Here is a 21,407-nt window from a genome sequence, read left to right on the forward strand (position 1 = left end):
GCTCCCCGCGGCCTTGTGTAGGATAAGTAGTATGAAAAATGGATGAATGGATTTTTGTTTAATTATTGAGTGAGAGGTGGAACCACCTAATTAAACTGTGTATATTGTGGGCTGGACAGTGGTGCACCTGGATGCATTGCTGCCTCTCACAGCTCAAAGGTCCTATAAAGTTTCTCTGCATGTTCTCTCTGTGTCTCTGTGTTTTTCCACTGGATTCTCCAGTGTTTTCCCACTATCCAAAAACAAGCCAGTAGGTGAGATGGCTAAGGTAAATTAGTCCTAGGTGTGAATGAGTGTGTGCATGTTGCCCTGCGATGGACTGGCTTCCCACATCAGCAAATTATTGAAAGTGAGCATGTATGTATTAGGCTATATTATATTATATTATAGTAGTATATTATTTCAGGGATTTTAATAAAAAAAATCTGCAGTGCTACCATGAGGAATTAAATGTTGTTTAAATTATCCACCCATCCATTTTCCATCACACGGTCACAAGGGAGCCTGTAGCCCATCCTAGGGAGCTTGGGGCACAAGGCAGGGAAATCACACAACCCATAGCAGGGCACAGTCACACAAACTCACACACCACTGACAATAGAGATTGTCCAATCAGCCTACATCACATGTCTTTAAACTGGGGGATGAAACCGGAGTACCCGGAGGGAACCCCCAGGTCACAGGGAGAGCATGCAAGCTCTGCTCACACACGGAGGAGGCAGGAGTCAAACCCTCAAGCCGGGTTGTACAAGGCAAGTGTGCTAACCACTAAGCCACCATTATTATTATTATTATTATTATTATTATTATTATTATTATTATTATTGTTATTATTATATTACAGGAATTTGAATTTAAAAAATCTAAAATCTACAACAAGGATTTAAATTATTTAAATCATTACTTCTAATTAAATCTTTTGATAGAAGTCCCCATAAAGCAGTATTGGTACTTAATTCCTCATAAAGCAGTTGTTAGACACTTAAACAGTTGTTAAATATTCGTTTGCAAATACAAGTTTTGCACATACTCTCTTAATCAGAAAATTCTTTTGCCCAGTTAAACCAGCTTGCTTTGCTATTCACCTTCCTGTTTATTTTTTAGAATCTTTGCTAATAAACTAACCTGCTGCTTTAGACAACAAGATGTGCGTGAGGGAGTTGTAGCCTCTGCCTGGAAATGTTTAAAGGCGGTTAAGGGAGAATTTGTTGGTGCTGGAGGGAGCAAACTTGAACATTTCTCTCAAGCTCCAGTTTGAAAAGATCTGCGAGACTTTGGGCAGGTCTCAGAGAAATGACGCTGAGCAGTGGGCTGGACCTGATTTCTTCACCTACCTAAACCCTTGGACATATTCTCCCGAACACAGACTCAGAGAGGAGACAGACACCCGAGGTGCGGGATGAGCGCGCAGGATTACGCATGCGTGACGGTGCGGGGTCGCGCGCCCTGGGGCTTCCAGCTACGCCAAAGTGACACGGAGTCGCACCGATGTGTTCAGGTGCACCAGGTGAGATGCACTTATTAACACACGGGGTCTTTATATAGGTTTGCAGTCGTGATATGCGTTAATTCAATGCGTTAATTCTGGGAAATAATGCATTGAATTACGTGACTGACATCTTTATTATGCTGCATTTATGGGCTTTTGGTTTATTTAATGTTTTATGGATCATTTCTCCTGTGTAGTCCAGGTATCAATTGATTAAAACAGTTAATTTTTTCGAAGCTTACTCATATGTGCATGTTGAACTTGAAACACTTTAGGGTTTTGATTTCTGGGTTTGGGGCAAATTAATTTTTTGGATTATTATTGTTACCAAAGAGATAACCAAGCTAAAAGTCTGCCCCAAATGTCATGTAGTTCTGGATGCGACACTGTATTCAGTATGCTGTTAATGGTGCAATAACAGTACAACATAATGGCAGTTTATACTGACCCATGGTGAGTTCAAGATGTGAGACTACATAGACTACAACATTTATGTAAAATCCCTTTATACAATATAGCTTGAGCAAGCCTTCTATGTTCAAATTATTAGAATAGTTTATGACTATGATTTATACTACTTTATCAGCCATGTAAGTAAATGGGAGCAGATTAATGTGGTGATGGCATACTGCTAGTAGTCTTCTCCTCCATCACACTCAAGCAGGAGTCCTTATAAGGTCATAAATAGCTGCTAGTGGGTCAGTGTAGCATGTTATTTCTTAACACTCCCATGGATATGATCAAAATCTAAACAAGTAAAAACTGTTAGTATTGGGGGGGCTATAATAGACATTTTAAGGGTTACTTAAGTGTATACACAAAAGCAGGTCTGTTATGTAAGAGGTTTTCATTTTTTTTCATGCAGTCATAAAAACAAAATTCACTTATGGGTAACTTTTCAAACTTTGTCGGTTCTTAATTTGTCCTGCTCAGAGAATCCGTAAGGGCTCTATGCCTGTCAAAGTAGAGTTTCAAATAGGGGGCTAAGGACCTTGAAATATCCAACAAAATCATAAAGAACCCTTTCTTTTAATGTACATAGAACCTTTAAGGGTTCCCCCAGAGGGACAACCATTAAATGTTCTAAATTGTAGAGTGTAAAACTGAATTTTGTATCTGTGACTGCATGTGAAAACATTTCTTACATAACAGTCATGCTCTTGTGAAACACATGAGTTAGGGTGTTATGCTCTTAAAACTTTTAGAAACCTTAAGGGTTCTAATGTTTACACAATCTAAGTTCTATGTAGAACCCTGCAACAAAAGGTTTTTCTACCAAAAAGGAGGCTAAGAACCATTAAATATCCAACAAACCCTTGAAAACCCCTTTTTTCCCCTGAGTGAAACATTTTGAGTGTCTATCAGAATAATTTTTAATCATTGTCAAAATGACAGTAAAGTCGTAGGTCCTTGACTTTTCCTTGTTGGAGAGAAAAGAGATTATGCTTCCCAGGCAACTTCTCATTCATCCCAGGAAGTTTAAATGCAGCTCCATAAAATATTTATAAAAAACTGGCACATTATTAATCAACTAACGTTTTAATTATAAGAACTATGTCCTGGGCAGCACAGTGACACAGTAGGTAGCATTGTTGCCTCACAGCTCTAGGGTTCCCACACTAAGTGCTGCTGGGATAGGCTCCGGATCCACCATGACCCTGACCAGGATAAAGCAGTTATGTACAATACATTTAATAAAAAACTTGATAATGGTGGCACTGTGCTTTGTTTCTCAGACTGAGAGCCAGAAGGCTTATAAGACATTTTCCATATTTAATTGCTTCCAACATCGAGTTCTTTCAGGAGGAACACCTGAAGTCTTTTCAGTCTCCTGAAGATTCAGTCTATCTTTTTATTTTATTTTTTTGCTTGTTTAGTACATTTTAACTGCCTGAAGCTGATACTATTATAACTTATATGGTTCCACATTGTCAGTGGTGCTCTGAGAGTGTTATCCTGCATAATGATTGTGCCCAGCTGCCTTTAGCTTGTCAAAAGAATTTTACTTTTCAGAGATGTGCATTCCACTGACTTGGATGCTTGCCAAAGCACAAATCAAAGCAGTCTTAAGGAAATAGTGTAAGACAGTATTGCATTTGGGTGTTTGGTCTATATTCACGCTGAATATTCTAATCTGTTCTGAAAGCCATCTGCAGTATAAGAGGCATGTTTTGGACTCACAGTATACATTACATGAGGCAAGATGTTCATCAAAGTGTTCTACAGTATTTGAGTGGGGCTTAAACATACGTGTGATGATGAGAACACGGCAGTATGATGTGGCCAGTTGGCCTCAGATCAAACTGTAATGGCTGACCAACTCGAGGTCAGCCAAGTGGCAATCATTCTTCTGTATAAGCCAAGGAATATAGGGTATGTATACAGTTTAATCATGGGTCAAATTTGCTGTTATCTACAGTATTCGTCTGTTCAATTGAAAGTGTATTTGTTTGAGTTGCTAGATGTTTCTAAATTAAATACTGGGAAGTCTGACTTCACTCTTCTATAAATCTTGTGTGAGATCAAATGTTTTAGCTGAGTGGGTAAATATTTGCCTGCACTCCTGTGAAGGGGCTCAAGATGACAGAATGATGCCTCACACAGTTTTGTGGAGTTATTCTGTTCATCCAACACGTCATATACAAGAAATAACTTTACCTGATTGAGGATTTTCTGACAAGGTGAAAGGCAAAAAAAAAGAAGAAATAGCAGGAACATGGGAAATATTCTACATTTCAAATGTCCTCTGACCATGAAAGTGTTTGCATGCAGTATCAGGTTTATGTGCTTTTGTGCATATGTGCTTGTGTGCAGTTGTGTGTGTCTGGGTGCATGTAGGAGACAGTTTTCCTTATAAGGAAGATTGTTTTCTTCCTTTGTCATCAGTCTTTTGGGGGAATTCTGGCTTAGTTGCAAAAGTGGTGAAGTCATAGCTCCTCACATTCTTCGAGTTGCACAACACAAATGTAGCCTTTGAAAGCAAAACCTGCACCTGGAGAAGCAGACAGAGCTCTCATATAACGTAACATCAACTTAACTGCACATTCCTAAGATAATGATGTCATACCTTTGACTCATATATTATCATAATCTAGACATACAGCCTGGCACTCAGTTTTCATTACTCTCTATATAGAATGTACATGGATGGTTAATCTATTTCAGATTTTACAATGTTATATATAATAGAATATAGCAAAATTGTTTGCTGGGCAATTTATTTCTCTGAGCACTGAATTACCTAAACGATGTGTTATGCTGTCACTGGACACAGGAACAAAGCCATCTGCTTTGTAGACACGACCACATTACCAATTCCCTTCAGTGTCATGGATTCAGCTTTAAAAACCCATTTACATGGGTTTTTATGCTATAGGGATGGGTTCAGTATTTGTGCTTGATCCCATACATCAAATATGAATATCAGCTGCAGCTTGTGACTATAGATTTTGGTAGGGCTGGACAACATTAATAATTACACAGCCTTGAACAAATTTAAGTCAGAGGCTTTCAGACTTGACTTATGCTATAGGATGCTATCTAACAAATCCATGGAGGTGGATGCAGATGCTGGCTTTCTCAAAACAAAAAAACAAAACAACTGAAGAGGAAAAACACATATTGGGGAACTAATAAAGGGAAACACAAGACGGGTGTATAGAGGAAAGCAGTGAAACAACCAAGGAAGACATTCAAACTATGAGGAGGTTGCCCTCTGGTGACCTGGAGGGGAACTATCCATGGTGGACACAGTCTAGTGAATTTTTAGAGCAACCCCATAATAGGCAGTTGGGAGTAGACAACATACATTCACACAGAATGTGTTCTAGCAACTTGTTTTGAGTGGTTTTCAACATACCTTTATTCAACTGTGTTTGATATAGCAAGCATTTTCCTGTCAACAGTCTGTGAGGCATGCACAGAAGAAATAATAATTAACCATATAAGTCGGGGAGTGCCCCATGATTATGCAACATCTAGAAAAGCAAGCAAATCAGTGAAATATCAGCTTGTATGCCAAATAGCAACATGGGGGGGAGTCATTTAAAAGAGGTAATTGGTATTTTAACAGAATTTAAAATGCATGGAGTTGTGAATGAAAAGTTTATGAAGATTATTATCAACAAATGGCTGATATACATACATACATGCATACATACATACATACATACATACATAAAAGACCTGCCCCACCTGCCCCTGCTGTCTCCATGAGTATAAACTATTAATTTATCAAGCTTTTGATTTAAGGTGACATAGTCAGCTCCTCACAGTAAAAAAAAAAGGTATAAGCACAATGCTTATGAGTAAAAATGTTATGAATATTATGAATGGTACTAGTCATGTACATAATGAACAGTTAAAGCAGCAAAAGGGTATGTAAATTGAATGACTTCCTCAAGGACTAACCTCAGTTTATAATAGATGGTTTTCCAAAACTGAAAAACAGCAAAAACTGATTACATAATTTGGTGCCTTCAGGCAAACACGTGCACACACACGCACGCACACACACACACACACACACACACACACACACACACACACACACACACTATCAGACATCCTGTTTTATTTACCCCCTATGGCATAACTGTACTTAAACAGTGCTTAATGCTGAAGTGTGTTTAACTGTAGCAACTTTATTTGCCTGAGAATAGAGTGACTAGTTTTTACCTGCCCAGGGCCTGGAAGTTGTTAGTCAGAGAATTGCAAACATACACAGCCTAAAACCGGCCAAGAGAAACAGCTGCAAATGTGCTTTTCAGATGTGTTCAGTACAAGTTTTTGTTGGTGTGATTTCACTTCTTTTTTTGTTTTACAAATGTTTTTATTAGTTTTCTATTCTATTTATAGTGCATATGTAATGTATCAACTGGGGTTTTTATTATTGTTTAAGTCAAATTATTTAATGAAGTTGAGAGTTTTGAACTTATATTCCCATAGGCGGTTTAACATCACCATAAGACTTTGGCTTTCTTCAGTTCACCATCCTCTGTCACACTTAAGAAATAATTAAGTGTGTGACTATTTTCCCATCCTTTTTTGGAGTGAGTGCTGATTCTGGCAGTTCAGGCATCCACCTTTTCTCTTTGAGCAATCACTCCACACACACACTACATCTATGAGAGATCCATATATGGGTAACGTAAACTGTTCCTTTTACCACTGCTGTTACTGTTGTTAAAACAAAGCCCACATCGCCCTTGTTTTATCACTATCTAAAGTATACTCTTTCCCTGGTGCTCATAAAGTGACCATATAAAGTCATTGGAAATATGCCATATTTCACATTGAGTAATTGTTTTTGGTTGTTATTGGTGAAGTTGTAATAGTTACATTGGTGTCATGCTGTAGTACTTATATTACAAATTATTCAGATTTAAGTGTTTATGAAAAAAGTTACACCAGTGGTAAGGTTTTGATTATGCATGCACAAGCATTGTAATTTGTCTAAATATTTTCACTAAGGCACATTTGGTACCTTAATTTTTACGTAACCTCTGGGCTCTGGTGACTGTTTGCAACACTGTTCTCAACATGCAGCATGCCAAGTCCCCACAGTATGCCTTAATTAACGTTCTCCCAACACTGGTCCTGGAGCACCCCCTGTCCTGCACATTTTTGTGTTTTTCCTGCTCTAACACAACCATTTAAATTCAGGAAGGCCTGTTAGCTGATTTGTTCAATCAGGAGTGTTGGGAGCAAGTAAAAGACTAAAATGTGCAGAACATTGGATACTCCAGGACCAGGGTTGGGAACTGGTGCCATAATTCATAAGCTTAATGTCAGATGGAATAAATCAGGGGTTCCCCAACTTTTCCATGGCATTAACATTTGACAGAGGCCCCCCTTTTGCAAGATATCTTTAAAACAGATTAAAAATACAGACTTCTGAATATAACCCCCTTTTTTAAATTAATAATTACATCTTACATCTTTACATTAAATTACATTAGGAAATGATTTTGTGTGTGTGTGTGTGTGTGTGTGTGTGTGTGTGTGTGTGTGTGTGTGTGTGTGTGGTTGTCTGAAAGTGAGAAAGAGAAAACATACTAGTGGGAGGGATGGGCTTGGTGGCTCCAACACAGTTTGTCAAGCCTAGGCTTTATGTTTGTCAGTGCCATACGCATGTCATTGTCCACATGTAGACGTGCTCTGTGTTTTGTTTTGAGTAATTTTAAAGTGGAAAAGCCAGACTCACACAAGTAAGTTGTTGCAAAAGGGAGTTAGGTATAGCAAATGTGATTTTAATTTGTATTGTTAAAAATAATATGTTATAGTAATGTGCATATATATATATATATATATATATATATATATATATATATATATATATATATATATATATATATATATACAATTTATTGTTTTTTTTAATCATGTATTTATTTATTTTTCACACCAAATTGTTGAGGCCCCCGGGCGCCCCCTGGCGGCTCCCATTTTGAAACCACTGGGATAGATGACCGAACAGAGTTTATTGTCAGAGCACTGCCCTCTAGTGGTAGAACACCAACCTAAAACTAGAATTTTGCCCAAGAGACAGTGTCTTGCAAAAGTATTCAACCCCACTGGAGAGATTTGTCTGAATAAAAAATAATAATAAAGTCACATAGACTTCCAGTCAGTTTTTATTGCAAATTCGTGTTCTCTTAGAGTGAATTTAATTATTGGTCACAAAGTATTTCAAAATAAACAAAAAACTGAAAATGCTGCTTGCACAACTTCCCAGGTTCCAAAGCTCCAGATGAAAGATATTGTCTTAATGAGGACACGTATTGACTTATAATTGGACATAAGCTGTGAAATATTAAAACAGCTTTCATTTTCTGAAGAAATAACACACCTCAGTTGAACTGTCATTGAAGAGACTGTCAGTCTGGAGGAAAGACCGAAAAGGAAGTTAAAGATAAGCTAATAGAATTTCATAATGTTGTGGATAAAAAATGTCATAAAATAAACATGAGGGAGACCTAGTATCCAGTAAAGGGGAGAAGAAGAAAAGACGGGCACCAAGACACACAGAAGTAGTGTGACGCGGATATTGACTGATATTGAATATTGAATTGGAATTACACTTTAAAGATCTTTAAGAGCAGTAGTAGTCAAAAAAGGCAAAAAGAGGTATACGAGCTGAGCTGAGGAGTGCTACCACACACACACACACACACACACACACACTCTCGTACAGTCAAGGGCGGGCATGTAGATGTAACACACACACACACACACTCTCTCTCACACACACACACCTACTATTATAACTTTACCAGAATAATAAAAAGGAATATTTAGATATTATAAGGGTACTATCGTATAATAATAATAATAATAATAATAATAATAATATATATATATATATATATATATATATATATATATATATATATATATATATATATATATATATATACTCTTTATAAAAAATAAATATGTGGGACAGTAGAAGGGTAATATAATGACATTAAGAAGTAGGAAGTACAGTAAACCGGTTTTTCAAGCAGTATATATAATAAGAGATATAGAGTAAATCTGAAAATAAAATATAAACTAGAAATACAGTAAAATATAACTTACTCATGATTCAGATGTAAGTGTAAGTGAAATAGCCCTTTTCTGGAACATAAGAGTAAGGTAAATGAGCTCTTTTTTAACCCTATTGGTAGTGAGATCATAGTCTTCTTGAAACATATGGGTTATTTAGTGTGTAAATACAGTATAAATACTGCAGCTTAAGCTCAGGGTATGGGGATCACTTCTGAGAATTCTCATCGGTGTGGATCTCGTGTGGTGGAATGGAACAATAATGCTGGACCCTTGCTTCTTCTCACTCACGGCTGGTGTATTTTTTTCTATCTCCAACTGGGCTCAGAGGTAGATGTGAGTATTGGCTTCTATGTTGAATTTTAAGTGTTTTTGGGTAATAGGCTAAATTTGAGCCAACATTTGGCACCCCAGATGGGACTGGGCTAAGATCTATATGTCTGGAATCTCTCCCGTGGAACTTCGCTCTCTAAGCAACAGACAGGCCGTGTAGGAAGAAGGCATTGCAGACGCCTGTTATTTCAAAGCTCTGTTTTAGTGGTCTGTTGTTACGACTGGGAAGCCCCGGGGTGGGAAGAAAGACTAAGTGGGTCTCCAAAAGAACCTTGAGTGAGTGAGAAGAGGTAAGAGAAGTGTAGATTGTAGAAGATTGTACTTATTGTAATTGTATAAGGTTCATAAGACTGTGTAAGGAAATGGTATATGTGTTGTGTGAGTGAAAGTCCTGCAATACCGCTGGAGGAAGGTAGAAAAAAGGTAGAAAAAAAGAGAAGAGAAATACTCCAGGGCTGGGATAGAAAGCAGGTGGAAAATGAGGCCTCAGACCCCAGATACCGGCTACTAGACTAGACTAGCAGACTAGTGGCGGCTGCATTGGTGGGGACCCCTAATACCGCTGGAAAAAGATAGATAAAAGATAGATAGATTAGATTCCAGGTCTGAGATAGAGAGGGGAATAAATCCTGGGCCCAGGTCCGGGTCGTGCAATACAGCATGCCCGGTGTATGAATGGAATGTGTACTAACAAATGTGTGCTTATAATATATGTGCTTATAATATGAGTGCGGTGTGAGAGCGAGTAAGTTTTGGAGACAGGGAAAAATGTATTTATTAGTGCTCTGAACATGAGCTCCATACATAAAGAGGTATGTGTGTTGGATAAGTTGGATAAGATTTAGAGAAAAGCAAAATAAATAAATAAATAAATAAATAAATAATAATAATAATAATAATAATAATAATTTTTTGAAAAAGTTGTATTTAATTTATGTGACTGTAAGCTTCATACATACGGAGCTGGTGTGAAGGCGCTTTATACTCTGAGACCATAATGGTGTGTATGTAATAACTAAATATGTGTAAGAGTGTGTGACATTATATGTGTATGTGAGCTTGCCGGCGTTGTTGATAGAAAGGGGTGTATGTGTGTGTTCCTATCTGTCCTTATCTGCGCAAGCAGGCCTGCCGTCTGTGTGGAAAGAAAAAAAGGAAAAGAAGAAAAATGTGTGTGTGCGCGCACTTCAGATTGAGCTGAGTAACATAGAACAGTGTGAGATTTTTTTTTTTTTAAATTTGTTTTAATGTTTTGAATCTGGTACGGACTTTCTGTGAGTCGGGTGTGGCTGTGTGTATTATAATTTTATTGGTATCAATAACTGCTGTGTGAGTGTTTTAAAAATTGGGGGAGCATGCAAGAACATTGTAAATATTTTAGGCATCTGTCAGACTGCCCATTGTGTGAATAAGAACTTCTAGACCAGTGAGGTATAACAAAATTGCTGAGAAATCAGTGAGTCAGTCCATTGGGACCTTTCATTTGTATTCCATAAATTATGAGGGTGTTGTTCAGTTAAATGACAAATAATAATACAATTTAATTTTTGTTTAATTACCCAAAATTGGGTAATGTTGAATAGACTACTGTAGAATAGACTCTATATTATGTCTAAGAATATTGTAAACATGTAAGAATTGCCGGACTGGCGGTTGTGTGAAGCTGTGTGAAACAGTTAAACTTAAGATTTATAAGATTAATTGAAGCATTTACTTAATTAATTAATCGTCATAAGTAAATTGATTGAATGTATGTACTCTGAGTGTATGTGAGTCCCTAGGGAGGCTGGCTGGGCCGAGTAAGGACGGAAGGGAAAAGCGGGCATAAATCGGTACGAGATAGGCTAAGCAGGCGGGAACAGTAGGACAAGGTAGGAGGAAAACATTTGGCTGTGAGGGATAACTTAGTGGATTTAGGGGGCGTGTACAACCAACTCTAAGGGCTGAGAGATGTGAGACACGACCAGAGTTATGGCTGAATGTAAGAAAAAGATGAGCCCGATAGAGAGGGTGATAAGCAAACACTGTACAGATGAGAAGGACATTAGGCATTATTGTAAAAAATGGAGTGAGAAGACTAGTGGTGAGTGGAAATGGCCCGAGGAAGGTACTTTTGATGAACAGCTATGCCAGATAATGAAAGAGAGATTAGCTGTATGGAATGAACAGAAAAAAGGCTTGAGAGTGAGGGAGAAATGTGTGAAGACAGAGAAGATAGTGGACTGGTTTGTGAAGGCAGGGAAAGAGGAGAAGGAGAAGGATAGACGGCAGAGAGAACGAGCAGAGGCGGTGGTACGGAAGAAAGAAGAAAGGGAAGCAAGCCTAGGAAAAAAGATAAAAGAGGCCGTTCAGAAGGAATGGGCCGAGGCCCCGCCCTCATATAACCCTCAGTACCATCCTCCAGTGAGACCTGTCGGAAGTGTCCCACCTGCCGGGCTCTACATGATGCAAGACCTGGAAGACAGAGAAGATGAATGGAAGGAAACTGAGGTGGACATACAGGGAACATTCACCGGATACCAAAGAATGAGGCATCGCATGAGGGAGGATGGAGAACCTATCAAAATGGAAGAAGGAGCTGCCGAATACGAGGATAGAACCTCGGTCGAGAGCGAAAGCCCACGGCTGGACCTCCCACAGGTAGGCAACAAAGAGAGAGACAGGGAACTACAGGAGTATATGAAAGACTGGACCCACACTCGGTGGCCGGAGCACGGGGAGATTCCCCCCAGCACTAGCACCCCGAGGCCAGGGTCACTGCCGAGGGTGCACAAGCAAAAAGACAAGAGACTGGGGGAAATACAGGAGCAGGAGGGGCATGGGACCAGGAGCAATCAAGAAGGTCGTAGGAGCGAGAGAGGGCACGAGGGTGGAAGCGGAGCACGAGGGGCTCCACATACCACAGGAGGAGGAAAAAGTGAGCCGAGAGACAATGTGGGGCGGGTGGTCCGTATAGAGGGGGATGTGGTGCTCTCCCCATATGCTATCGAGGAGGATAAGGAATTGGAGGGCAGGATTCGACGGCTAGAGGACGGGATATCATACGGCGTGGGTAAAATGGATGAATTGAAAAATCTCGCAGGTCAAGCGTTCCAAATGGCGACTGCTGTGAAAAATAAGTATGCGCACAAGAGTTCAGACATGGATCTGGACGAACAAGTGGGGACTGAGAGCGAGGGGACTGAAACAGACAACGAAGGAAAAGTTGAACAAGACGTCAGTGAGGAGGAGAACTTGGAGGATTTGGAGCTTAGAGGAGCTAGATCACTACGGAGCAGGGCAAGCCTGAAGCCCCCAGTGAGATTCGAACCTGGCAGAACAGCTTACTTAGTGCATGCCCGCTCCCAGTCGGAGCCCAGCCGTACTCAGGTTGGGGGCTCACCCCCAGGTCAGATGATGCCCCTCATGGTTAAAGGAAAAGCCCTACATTATGCACCCTGGAGTTTCATGGACCTAACGGGCCTGATCCAACGGCTACCCAACATGTGTGACGGGGGCAGAAATGGATTACACAGTTTGAGGAAAAAACATCAGGACAGCACCTGGCGATAGGCGATATCAAAGCCATTCTCTGCCAAACAGTGGGCAAGGGACGGGCTGAAGAAATTTTCGATGGGGCAGAACACAGGGATTTGATAGACGACCCCAAGGCTGATGCCATCCCGTTTGGCCTGTACCGACAAGAAATATGGGATGCTGTGAGGAGTATGTTTCCGGCTAAGATGGACCCTGGGAAGCTCGAAAATATAAAACTGAAAGACGAAGAAAACGTGATAACCTTCATACAAAAGTTTCAAGATAAATGGAGGGATGAAACGGGTGCCAAATGGGACAATTCAGTGGCAAGTGTGGGACTGTTCAAACTGCTGTTGAAGAAGACTCTCCCTGGGGAGGTACAGCAGAAGTTAGAGGAAGTGGTGGGGCTTAACGCAATGGAATGGGCTTCATTTCTGGCACATGTGACCCATCACGTGGAGCAACACAGAAAGCTGAAAAAAGAAGCTAAAGATGCCACTGAAACCCTAATGAGCCAACTCTGTAAGGCACAGCTCGGCGAACTGACCAGGACTAAACAGGAAGAGAAGGAATGGAGGAGGGAGCACATTAAACAAGCGGCAGTAATGGTGCCCCATCCACAAGCGTCAGCCCCAGCACAGGCTGACCCTATGCTGTTGGCCAGTGGATACCAGGCCCACCCACAACAGCAAGTCCCACACATAACTACTATGTTGCACCCCGCCCAGATGGATTACATATATCATATGAGGGCCCCCATGCACCCGGGAATGCCACCTGCCTGGGGGAGGGGACGACGATACGGACAGGGTCGAGTTTTGCCAAGACCAAATATGGCAACTGAAGGGTGTTGGGGATGCGGCGATCCTAGCCACTTCAGGAGAAATTGTCCACGTGTCCCACGACCAACTTGGGGAGACCGTGTTTATAGGGCTGAAAGAAGAGGTCAGGTGCTTGGACCGAGAGCACCGGAGAGCTATGGAATGCCACCTCGGTGTCAACCGCTACCCCCAGTACCCCAATGTGGCCCCATGTATGGCCACTATGGGGAGCCGGGACCCAGCCAGAGTTGAGGAGGCCTAGAGAAGCCCGGGGGGGAGCTCATGCAGTCGGTCACCACACTGCGCCCAGAACAAGAGCCAACTGTTACAGTGACGATCGGAAACACCTTGCAAGCGCCTTTTATGATCGACACTGGAGCTACATATTCAAGCATAGGGAAAGAAGGTTCACAGCTCCCCCTCACCTGTAAGGCTATTCAAACTATGGGCTTCTCAGGAAAAATACAGACCTTACGATTCACCGAGCCTCAAGAACTAACTCTGGATGGCGTGACAATACAAGCACCCCTGTTATATTCGCCAGGAGCACCTGTTAACCTACTGGGACGTGATGCCCTGTGTAAGTTGGGAGCTCAGATACAGTGCGAGGCGACTGGGATTTGGGTGACGTTCCCCAAATCAATATCCACACAATTCCTACTGTTGCACGAGCCACCTAGCACCGCCCGTAATGTGAGGATGGGATACTGGCTAGAGATGTCCGATCCAGCTAACTCGGAACTCTGGCACAGATACGCATAATGGAAACCATGGTTACAGTACATGCGGCCCGATTGCACAGAAGTGGAGGGCCCTTTATATTGCACTATTAAAAATGATGACGGTGGACGAGACCAGGAATATGCTCAGCTTTGGGAGGACATGGAACAGGGACAAGTAATGGACATTAAAACCATGGAAATAATAAGCGGCCCACAGGGAGTGGCGGCTATGATAAAGCTCCCAGATAGAATCACTAACTGGTATCAGCTGGAAGGGACAGCGCCCCATGTCACACTCATGGTCACCAAAGGCCTGGAACGGGAAGATGTAGGGCCAATGATAGGGCAGGCAAAAGAAGTAAAAGAGTGGAAGCCAACTACCAATCCATCTTTGCACAAGTCGCCTGATGGAAAGTTTGTGCGAATCTCAGTAACAGCAGTTGATACCGCCGTGGCCACTAGTGTCTGCATATGCACGTGCACAGACCGGAGTGGTTTACAAATGGCAGTTAAGGCAGCAAAATATCAGGACAATGAGGAAATACTGAAAACTATTCCAGAACAACTATGGACAAAACATCCGACCGAGGTAGGGTTGGTTAAATCCGCCGACCTAGCTCAGATTAAGGTAAAAGTGAATGCAAGGTTGCCCTACCAGAAACAGTATCCATTGTCAGTGCAAGCTAGAGAAGGCATACGGCCCACAATACACGGATTGGTAGAGGCCGGAGTACTAATCTCCACGCAAAGTCAGTGCAATACCCCCATTTTTCCAGTTAGAAAACCTGACTCAGAGAAGTGGAGGCTAGTACATGATTTGCGTGCTATTAACCAAATTGTGATACCGGAAACACCAGTAGTGCCAGACCCACACACCCTATTGTCGAACATTCCAGAAGGGACCAAATGGTATACTGTCATAGACTTATGCTCAGCATTTTTTAGCGTGCCACTGCACCCAGACTCACAGCATTTGTTTGCTTTCACGTACGAAGGGCAGCAGTACACATACACTAGACTTCCGCAGGGATACTGTGAAAGCCCATCCATATTTAATCAGGTACTAGCTCAAGACCTCTCAGCCCTGGAGTGCCGTAGCAACATCTTGCAATATGTCGACGACCTTTTGATTTGAAGTGCGTCCAAAGAACAATGGCAGCACGACTCTCTAAAGGTTCTAAGAATGTTGGCCGAAAATGGCCACAAAGTAAGTAAAGAAAAGTTGCAATTTTGTAGAAAAAAAGTGGAATACCTAGGTCGTGTGTTAGAGGGAGAAAGCCGTACTATAGCGCCAAAGCATGTAGAGGCCATACGCAAGGCCCCACAGCCAACCACCGTGCGACAGATGTTGGCATTTCTAGGAATGGCGGGGTTCAGTTGCCCATGGATATGTGAGTTCGCGCTAAGGGTCCAACCGTTACGGGATATGATTAAGGCAGCAGACCAACACAGCCAAATTCCCCCCTCGTCTGGACTCCTGAAGCGCTAGCTGCACTCGCAGATGTTAAAATGGCCTTAATGACCACTCCTGCATTGGCTAACCCAGATTATAGCAAACCGTTTCACCTCTATGTATCCGAAAGAAAGGGGTACGCATCGGCCGTCCTAACTCAGCAGCAACAAGGGATGGGAAAGCAGGCCATCGCCTATTACAGCACGGCTCTCGATAACGTGGAAAAAGGGATGCCCCCCTGTTATCGGTCTTTGGCAGCGGCCGCATTTGCATATCAGAAAGCGTCCTCAATCACCATGGGGCACCCAGTTACATTATATACGACCCATGCACTGCATGCGCTCCTAACGAGTCAGACCTTTGTGATAACGAACTCCCGTCGAACAGGATATGACTCCATTCTGTCAGCCCCGGAGCTCACCATAGAACGGTGCACCACGGTGAATCCGGCCGATAAACTGGTAACCCCGATAGATGGTGTACCCCATGAGTGCGTAGCGGTATCAGAGATATTTTTGAAAGCGCGTTCAGATTTGGAGGACTGCCCTATTGATAATGCTAAGCATAAGTATTTTGTGGACGGTTCCTGTTATCCTACTGATACGGGCAATAAGGCTGGGTTGGCAGTAGTAGAAGCACGACGAAACCCGGCGACGTTTGAGGTAGTGATGAGTGTTCCGTTCCCCCAACCCTGCTCAGCCCAGCTAGCTGAACTTCGGGTGTTGACAGCTGCATGTAATTTGGGCCGTAATGAGAGTTGCACTATATATACGGACTCAGCCTATGCTCATGGAGTCTGCCATGTGTTTGGACCAATCTGGGCTCAAAGGGGATTCCAGCGGGCAGATGGGTCCGCCGTGACCCACGGGGAAGCGATTTCAGATTTACTATATGCTATGACATTGCCCACAAAATTAGCTGTAGTGAAATGCAGGGCACATAGGACCGATGACTCCTTTATCACTAAAGGGAACCCACTGGCGGATGAGGCAGCTAAGAAAGCTGCCATAGGGCCGGGGCAGATGATGGCCCTAACTCAGCCTGGGGAAAGTGCGATGCGGCATCCGCAGGTAGACAATGTGGCCCACTTGGTGGAGCTGCAGAACACCGCAGGTGTGGCTGAAGTATCGGCGTGCATAAAACGGGGGGCGAGAAAAGAGGCGGGTACTGGATTGTGGCGCAGCATAGAAGGATTGTGTATAGCCCCAGCCTGTTACCTCCCGCTCTTGATCAAAGAAGCCCATGGCTTGGATCACGCCCATAGGGCCGAAACTATCCGAAAAATCCGTCAGGATTGGTGGTCCCCATTTCTGGCCAGTATGGTGGACTATGCGTTGGAAAGATGTGAGGTGTGTATCAAGAACAATGTGTGAAAGAACTTCACTGCTCCTTTAGGACATATTCCCCCGCCGACGGGGCCGTTCCGGCATATAATGATGGATTATGTAGACATGGGAGCAGACAACCGGAAAGAAGGGAAGCGCTACATTCTAGTAGTAGTAGACCGCTTCAGCAGGTGGGTGGAGGCAGCTGCGACTTCCAAGGAAGATGCGAGGGCCGCGGCTAAATTTTTATGTCGCGAGGTCATTCCCCGGTTCGGTATTCCAGATTTTCTGAGTTCGGACAACGGTACCCACTTTGTGAATAACGTCATTGACAATGTGGCATCTGCGTTGGGGATAGATCATAAGCTAGGCTGTGTATATCATCCTCAATCCCAGGGCATGGTAGAACGAGTGAACGGTACCCTAGTTAATAAACTGGCAAAAATATGCGAGAGCTCTCGCCTGGACTGGGTACAGGCCTTACCACTGGCATTGATGAAGATGCGTTCACAGACCAATCCTATGACGCACTTGACTCCTCATGAAATGCTTACTGGGCGCCCAATGCCTATGGCGTTCACCCGAGGTCCATACACAGGGCCGTCTTTGGCACAATTGGAGGACGAAATGCAGGATTATGTGCGAACCCTCACCAAAATCCATAGACATTTGTATTCACAGGTTCGTGAGGCAGTCCATGGAGAGAACGAGGTACGGGAGGACGTGCGCCTAGTGGCACCGGGGGACCAGGTATACATTCGTGTTTTCAAGAGAAAGAGCCCCCTTGCGGGACGTCGGGAAGGACCGTTCACCGTGGTTGCTGCAACCCCCACGGCTGTGAAAGTAGAGGGGAGGAATTACTGGTATCACTTGAACCACTGCAGCAGCGCCGAACCAGGTAAGGGACCGCTACTGCAAGACACTACCGACGAACAACCATCGACCTCAAGACTAGTCAGTACAAGGAAGCCCATTGGGGCAGTGGTGTTCACTGATAGTGACAGTGATTCGGGTGCATCCCTGAGCCCTGCCTACGGCACTCGAGCCCAGACTAAGCGGCGAGCTGTGGAAAAACTAGATAAACTGTCTCAGTCTGATGCCAGTAGCCCTACCATTCTCACGCCCCGAGTAGAAGTGACGGGTATAGTTACCAGCCCACAGGAAGTTGTAACCCCAACAACAGAGGATTTTCTGTCTACGTTTGCCATTCCCTGTCAGGACCTTGACGTCCCCGCTTTGCCTCTGAGCCTAATCGACTCAGATACGCTACAGTCTCTAGCAGCGCAGTTGAACTTACCTGAGCTTACTCCTGAACTTCAGTCTCCGCATGAATCCATGCGCACTCCCCTACCACCAGTTCCGGAGGGGACCGGCGGGACGAGCTCCACAGAATAGTAGCACATATGGGGGTAGAGTAATTTTTTCAGCAGGGCTAATAGCACTCTTTTTCTTTTTCTACGACCCAGTGTTTAAAAGGACTATTCATACCTTCAATAATGCCCGGGATTCCTATCACATGTTACGCCCACTAGTGGCTGCTACTTCCCGCACAGCCCCCTCTCCCCGTATTAGGCATGTTCGATCCTGGACGGCCCCTGGCTCAACTATAGGTTCCCGTAGCTCGATGTGCGCGTTAGCTCTCCTCAGACTCGCCCATGAAGAGTCCCTGATTGGCAGAATTCCCTATTTGGCCTCATTCACTTTCTCCCAAGCTCGATCTGTGGAGATTCGCGTAGGACATCTTAGAATTACTGGTAGGGCACGGGCGAGTAGGTGCTCCTTCGAGCTGCCCACTATTGGCCCCCTGTGGCTACCGTTCCTTTGCTCAGCTACGGCGTGTTCTTACCATGATAGTACAGGGTCACCTTTCGCATCCCGGGCTCTCCACCCCCTCCTCATTGCCCCGATGTCAACTCCGATCGCACATAAATTAATGAAATTACAATACTATTCAATCTCTACCGCTAACACCTCGTTCACGGAGGAGCAGAGTAACATGTATATGGCATGGATGGTCCATACTGCTCAATCTGCAACAGATCGCTCATGTCTCGTATGTCATGATCGTAGCCTCACCCCCCATTTTATGCTGCCCATGGGGGACCTCACGGAATGCCTCACCACCCCCTATTCTGTTGATTTTTTGTGTCCTACTGTGTGCCTCCGTGGGGCCCTTTCTGCTGGTTTTGGCCCGTCGTGGATGCACAATGCAAGCTCCTCATGCCTGTTTCACCCTGTAACCACCCAAGTGTCGACTTTTGTCCGCGTCCAACCGTCTCTGCCCTCGTTCTTTCCCATCTGCCTCTGCTCTTCTGTTGGCGTATATCCTGTGGGAAATGTGTCTGCCCGATGTAATGTCTCCCTGTTCGCTAATGATTTGCAAATTGAGACCCTCTCTGTTTGTGATTCACCCCCATGCACCCCCAACGTGACAATTCCCCTACCTGATCTTAGTGGTGGTACTGTTCCCCTTGCGGATGTGTTTTGTTGGTGGCTGACCAACCGTCATCCGGCCGGTCCCGTTCACGCCGCGATGTGGCCCTGTGGACTCAGTATGTCCGTGACACTGGTGCAGCTAACTATTCTGACTGGGCTGCTGATGAGACCATCCATCTTGACTTTGGGGGTACCCCCGTTGGCGTTCCTGCTCGCTACAGAGCCATGGAGGCCGTTGGCAGTGGTGTAGCGTCTATTTTGCTCCCGGCCGTGCAGATCAACCGCAACGTGGCATGGATTAATTACATGTGGTACAACGAGCAACGCTTCATTAACTACTCGCTGAGTGCTCTCGGACTGGTCCGTGATCAGCTCCATGCCACTTCCCTCGTGGCTGCTCAGAACCGTTTTGTCCTGGACCAGATGCGGGCCCCGGAGGAAGGTGTCTGTACAATGATTGGTCCCGAGTGCTGTGTGGCAATCCCTTTGCACACTGGTTCTGAGGGAGCTCTCTCCAAGGTCCTGGGCCAACTACAGGCCCTCCAGGCGGAGCAAGCGGCTAACTCCGGCTTTGGGTCTAGTCTCCACCTCCCACCGTGGCTCACCTGGTTTCTTTCTGGAGATTGGACTGATGCCCTGACCCGCTTGGGAGTGTCCCTGGTCGTCCTCCTTCTCCTTGTGGCTCTGGTGGCCTGCTGTGTGATCCCCTGTGCATGGCGGATGGTGATGTCCTCAGCCTCCTTTTCTGGCCAGTATGTTGTTAAGGGTGAGGCGTTACCGCCTCAACGGGGGGTGGTGATTGAGACCATGCGACGGGAGACAATGAGCAGCGACAGCAGCGACAGACAGGGGTCAATGAGCAGCGACAGCAGCGACAGCAGCGACACCAGCGAGACCGTCTACGAGAACATGAGACGGGACATGAGCCAGGACTGATGGGAAAGGGGGCGTAAGGACCCGTTTGTACAAGGTAGTGGCCAAATGGGCCTATCCGAGAAAAACGGGACCTATTGGTGTTTTCTATGTGTTCATTTGTGTTGCAGATCTACTGAACCCTGAGGGGTGAGAAGAAGATGTGATGATCCATACCCTGGGTGTAGGTGCTAGCCTAACCTCTCCCCAAAGGGTGGTTCTCTACAGTACGTAAAGTGCTTGAGCCGAAGACAACTGGAATACAGAGGGATACTGCCGATAGAGACTGTTATGTCGAGTGTTATAGAATACTGTGATATGTGACATGATATGTAATGTGATGTGCAACAAAGTGTGACGCAATCAGGCACAGAAAAGTATAATGGTGCTGTCGAGCACATAGTGCTGGCAGGGTGGGAATTTTTCCTCATAAGAGATTTTTTCGCCCACCCCTGACTGCGAAAGACTGGGGTTTGGTTTTTGAGCGGAAGCAAGAATCTGCATGTCCCGACAAATACAAAACTGTGGGCTGACAGGCCTAGTTGAGAAAGATAGGGATGTGTAGATCCAATCAAGTAGTTAGTTACTGTAGTGGCCACTCATACGTACGGCAGTAGTAGTAGTAATGACTGATTAGGGGAACTCAGTTAATCACACTTATAATCGATGTAGGCAAACAAACGTATAATCAAGGTAGTTAGATTCGAAATAAGATATATATATATATATATATATATATATATATATATATATATATATATATATATAGTTGAAAGGAGAAGTAAGTTAAGGGTTAAGAGTTATGGCTAGGTACATCTACACATGTCCGGCGCAAAGTGGATGTAGGGGGGT

General features: G+C 44.0%; 1 protein-coding gene across 4 annotated transcripts in view; it reads left to right on the forward strand.

The window, feature by feature from the left end:
- Nucleotides 1-1,354: 1,354 nt before the first annotated feature.
- The window catches only part of LOC108267609 (synaptopodin-2), a 42,699-nt gene continuing 22,646 nt past the window's right edge, over nucleotides 1,355-21,407 (forward strand). For 2 of the 4 annotated variants that reach the window (XM_017471856.3, XM_017471855.3), the window contains exon 1: nucleotides 1,355-1,507. In XM_017471856.3, coding sequence (XP_017327345.1) covers nucleotides 1,400-1,507 — 108 coding nt within the window. In that variant the 5' untranslated portion in view covers nucleotides 1,355-1,399. Of the gene's footprint in view, nucleotides 1,508-17,888; nucleotides 18,106-21,407 lie in introns of all 4 variants that reach the window. The other 2 variants (XM_053681323.1, XM_047156817.2) reach the window with 2 other exon arrangements.

This window comes from Ictalurus punctatus, chromosome 7, assembly GCF_001660625.3.
Source record: "Ictalurus punctatus breed USDA103 chromosome 7, Coco_2.0, whole genome shotgun sequence".
NCBI classification, from domain to species: domain Eukaryota; kingdom Metazoa; phylum Chordata; class Actinopteri; order Siluriformes; family Ictaluridae; genus Ictalurus; species Ictalurus punctatus.